At 29.2% G+C, this 5,498-nt stretch overlaps 1 protein-coding gene across 1 annotated transcript; it reads right to left on the minus strand.

The window, feature by feature from the left end:
• Positions 1-4,167: 4,167 nt before the first annotated feature.
• Positions 4,168-5,208, minus strand: LOC136978617 (uncharacterized). The gene has a single exon (XM_067274356.1). The coding sequence runs from the start codon at positions 5,206-5,208 to the stop codon at positions 4,168-4,170; it is 1,041 nt and encodes a 346-aa protein (XP_067130457.1).
• Positions 5,209-5,498: the final 290 nt, after the last annotated feature.

A 5,498-nucleotide genomic window follows, 5' to 3' on the forward strand; every position in this document is an offset into this window, starting at 1 on the left:
CTCTCCACTTCACAACCATATTCCCTTCCACCTTGTGTCTTGTCCCTGTACATCATACTTTTCTGTTAACAATAGAGTCGTGCCGGTCATCTATTTAATTCCTTTCAGGTAAAAGTTTTTGAAATTTTTGAACTGAAATAACATGACTTCCCGGTTTGCATCAAACATTTATATAAAGTTAATCGGGACCTTCTGTACTAATATTTCCACATCTAATCTCGTATTTTATCTATTTAACTCCGTTCTCGAAATTAAGGAAAGCTAGACAGACGGACACGCAGACAAATGGACGAACGACAGCGCCAAATTACAGGTCTACAATTTTTTTTTTAAATTTCAGCCTAATTATTTGACACTGCAGTTGTTGATTTCATGCATTTCAAAAAAAATAAGATACATTTCTAACTTTTAAATTTTTCTAGACCATATAATAGTAATTTTTTTCTGGGAAAAGAGAGAAAATTTTAATGGCAAATAAATTATGAAGAGATGTATGATACGTGAATGAAAATTACGTTTTAAATACAATACAATTATAGTTATAATACTGTATTTCACTCATTACGATTCAAATATTTTTAGTGTTATTCTGAAAAGAAATAAAAAGAAGAAAACATACTTGGTATATGTCATTCAAGTAAAACGTAATAAACATTTTAAATAAAATCACTATAATGATTATTTCTAAAGTTACATTATACGACACAATTCCAGAGCTTTCTTTGCAAAATGTGCCACTATGCTTTCATTTTATCTTTTCGTTACCACTGAATGTTTCATGTTTGCTTTTTTAATTTATCATCATTCTATTTACTTTTTGCACTATGCGACTGCTGTATTTTATGTATTAATCGCTGTAGTAAAAAGTTTTTCTTACAGCCACTTTCAAAATTAATGTGGTTAAGGTTGACCATACTTTCGAGCCGCGATTTTCTCAAGTGTACTTCATATCACTTTACTACTCCAAAATCATACTCCCTTCTACTAATTCACAGTCGTGAATGTAAACTTTTAAAACAGCTATACAACTTTTTCTACTTTTAATGACTCTTAATATAACCGGAAAAAGAGGTGACAAAATTAGTTTTAAATGTGTGCTCTGAAAATCGATCCAGTTGATACGAAAGTAAATGTTGGGTTTTATTATTTTTATATTTGATCTATAGAGTGTACTGTAGATTTCTTAGTAAACATTTCACTAATAGTAATTCACCTGTTGATTGTCGAGACATTCTGTATAGCAGAAGAGTGGTGTCAATAGCCGCAGAGATATACTCAAAGAGCTGCAGGTTGTCGACCCCTGATCTAGTCAAACAGTTTTCTTCAATTACAAAGTTATTGTTTATCGATCGTTCGTGCGAAACCAAAAAGCAACTTTAATAAAGTTTATCCAACTTAGTTATAGATCTGAAAATGTAACTTTATTCTCATGCTTGATACATACTGTTACTGTATCTTGCATATCGTGAATCACAATACAATCTAAAAATAACTTTTATTTTGTATTAATTGTTGTTTGCAGGCACAGATATGCTATTAAATGTTTGCAATATCACGCATTTTTCGTTTGTTAATGAATATATAACAAATTTCTAAGAACTATTTGTAACATCAAAGTGAATTGTGACTAAACAGCAAAATTTAAGTGCTAACCTTGAAGATCAATTAAACAGCATTAAGTAAATATCAACAGATTAAGTGCTGAAACATTTTATTAGATTTAATTCTGTTAATATGTAATTTTTCATGAATTTATTTTCGAATTTAGATATATTATACAAAATAACTTTCTAAATGTGAAAAATAACACTAATTTGATTAGAAAAGTAAAAACTTTATAAATAGAAAATGTATTGTGGGGACTAAGAGGAACATTTTTAATTATACCCATCGAGGGTGAGGACCAGATGACCAAGTAGTGAGGGTGGCAGCCTATGTTTTCAGGAAGTATCAAATCCCGATTGGTCCAAAGGAAATTTTCAAGGTGGTTCGTTCGGATATATTGGGCCCTGTCTCTAACAACAGTGGACGTGGCAGCTCCATTGTGGACGTGGTCGAATCCATAATAGGTTGAATTAAAAAAATGGCCCTCTTAGTGCTCATGTGGTAGGAAGACTTAAAAAATTCCACCTTGGGTTTGGCTAAGCCACAATGGGAGTAACCGGTTGTGAGGGACGGACCCCGATATATCAGGGACAGAACGAGCCGTGAAAAAATTCATGGAATTTTCAACTGCCCGGGTTCCATTACGGATCCCCAGAATGTCTATATTATGAAGATGAAAAATATCAATACAGAATATTTCAAATAAATTTTTATTGACAGATTATTCAGTTTAACAAAATAAGTTTAAACATAAAATTACTTAAAATTGATTTAATTGCATATTAAACTAGAATTGTTTAGTTTTCTAAATTTTTAAATAAGGATACAATTAAACAAAATTCACATAAAAATTAGACCTATAATTTACGACACTTTATTCTAAAAATTAAATTTAATATTCAGAGACGAAATAAAATTGGCAAACTGGAGTGCTTATCTCGCAATGAGCAATACTAAAATAAGATTTCTGTATTGCTTATTGCAAGATAAGCACTTCAGTTACTATAAAACAAATAAGAAATTTCAATACTGATCCAAAGTGTAAACTCATTTATCAAGTATTTCATTATCATTGGTTAATCTATAAATAAATTAACTAGTCTAGAAAGTATGCAAAATACAAAGATTTAATGAACAGATATCTATTTTCTGCTCAGGACTCTAAAGATTATTCAATAAATAGAACGGTATTATAACAATGTCTGAAGAGGTTTGTTTGAAAAATAATTTGTTAAAAATTCAGTCTAATCTTCTTATTAGAAATTATAATTTAATTGCGAATCTTATTTTTTAATTATATTTAATTTATTGTTAAGTAACTCCAAATCGCAGGTCAAATAATTAATTTGAGTAATTATTAAAACAATAACAAAAATATTTATAAATTTTATTTTGTTTAACTGGCAAGAGCTTTCCTTGTTCGACTTTCCAGCACTCGAAAAGGAGGAGACTCGTTAAAGAGACTATTAGGAAGTCCGATAATTTTCAACTCTACTAACATATAAAATTCAAAAATAAAAATAGCTTAAAAAGAGTAATTTTGTTAAATAATGATAAATATTTTTTAAATGAAAACCTTTAAGTTTAAAAAAACATTATGACTCTAGTCAAAAGTTAAAACTGTGGTACCATCTGTTACGAGATGTAATTTAAAAAAATAACTTTTTTACTCCTACAAGTTTTTATTTGGTTTTTATTTGGTGACGTAAAAAATAGTAAAAGTAAAAAAATTACATAACTTGGAAATTTTTTAGATATAATTTCCATGTCATTCATATCTCCCAAACCCAGAGTCCGATTTTCCTGAAAATTTCTAAAAACATTTTACCCGTAATATACGAACCGAAAATTTTAGAAATTTTCGACAAAAGATACAAGCGTTAAGCTTCAAAGAGGATAAAAAAAACCGTGCAACACAAATACACACGCACACATACACTAACATCCACAAATACAGAAAAAGTCCCAAACTTTTTTGGCATTTCAAGATTCCCAGTCCAAGAATGTAAAACTCTTTAGAAACTGTAACCGATCACCATATTTTCCTCTGTTATATATATAACAGCCGGGAAGTCATAACGATAAACTCTACAGGAATAAGAAAATAATGATGTGATTATAACGGAAACAAATACTTCATCTAATGGAAAATCTGCTGTTGTTTATTTGTTGATAATTTTTCTATCTGAAGTAGCCTGTAAGACGTTTCACGACAGCTTTACGACTATGCTTCCACACTACGTAAGCAAAGTTTTGAAATCTAACAAATAATTTTTTATAATTTTAAAACCTAAACATAAATAAAGATTAAATAATAAACAAATATCAAGCAATGGGATCGGTTATTGTATACGTTAAAAACAATAATCTTTAAAAAATTGTAAATTTTTTAAAAATAAACGAGTTTTAAAAATAACTCTTTTTTATCCGATTTCGAAATGAGCGAAGAACTGAGATGGACACCTTAAAAATTAACAAATATTTCTTACTTTATTGTTCATTATTATCTATACGTTATTATCCAAATGCATTTCACAGAATCGTTTGCCTCTTCAGTGGATATTACACCTTTACAACACTGTCACATTTATATTCTATCAAACTATCCCAGCCTGCATCTACAGATAAACCAGTATTCAAATTGATAACATTTGCATAACTTTTGATGCAATAATGTTCAACGATGCGTCTCGTTACAATATTTTCTATTTTATACAATATCTTAATATTATTTCTATTTATGATACAATTCTTATTTTTACAATATTGATGCCACGGAGATTCGGTTCTTTTTAGTCGAATTGCCGCTTCATGCTCTTTAATTCGCTGTTCAAGCTGTCTTCCTGTTTCGCCGACATAGATTTTACCTTCTGGACATGTGCATATTAATTTGTAGACGACTCCCGCTATTTTCAAAGGGTCCCTTGAATGTCCTACCATTCCTCTATTCACCACATAAATACTTTTGCTTAATCTATTTTTCTGTTCACCCACTAAGTTGACAGAACAATTTTTAAAGTTATTTTTATATTTTTCAAAAAATTTTTTAATATATGGAATTTTAATGTATAAATTATTACTTTTCTCTTTTTTTACATTATATCTACTGATGGTATAACAATTGTACCACTTACGTATTAATTGTTGCGGATAATCGTTAAGCAAATATTTTTTAAACAGGTTTTCAGTTTCAAGTTCTATATGCTTCTGTAATGTTGTTCTATTAAAAAATTTTCTTAGTTCCATCAGAAAAACGTTTCTTTTTATACTTAAAGAACAGTACGATTTATAGTTGATTACTTTATCATTATTACAACTCTTTGTATACTTACGAAATAGTAATGTTTTTTCTTGTCGTGTGATTGTAACATCTAAATAGTTAATTTCATTATTTCTCTCTTCTTCGTAGGTGAATCTAATATCATTGTTTAAACTGTTTGCATAAGTTTCAATGTTTTTAGCTGTAGTAATATTGGAATCATACAGGATCAATATGTCGTCTACATACCTGGCATAAAAGGAAATACCTTGGAACTGGAAAATCTTTTGATCTAGTGATGTCATGCATATATCTGCAATCTTCGGGCCTATAACGGACCCCATTGCTATCCCATCTTTTTGTTGATAAAAGTCTGTAGAAACTAAAAAATAGTTGATTTTAAAAGCAAATTGTATAAATTCTAAAATGTAATTAGGTAAACAATAATTACTTAAACATTCTAAAACAAAATTCCACTTAATTGATGGGTACATTGATTTCACATCCAGGCTCATAAGTCTAAAGGATTCCTTACTTTGGCCATGTAACAGATGCGAAATTGAAACTTATGCAAACAGTTTAAACAATGATATTAGATTCACCTACGAAGAAGAGAGAAATAATTAAATTAACT

Source organism: Centruroides vittatus, unplaced genomic scaffold (genome assembly GCF_030686945.1).
Source record: "Centruroides vittatus isolate TY-2023 unplaced genomic scaffold, ASM3068694v2 contig_549, whole genome shotgun sequence".
NCBI classification, from domain to species: Eukaryota; Metazoa; Arthropoda; class Arachnida; order Scorpiones; family Buthidae; genus Centruroides; species Centruroides vittatus.

Coding starts and splice junctions, on each gene's coding strand:
- LOC136978617 (XM_067274356.1), bottom strand. CDS start 5,208: ATGGGGTCCGTTATAGGCCCGAAGATTGCAGATATATGCATGACATCA.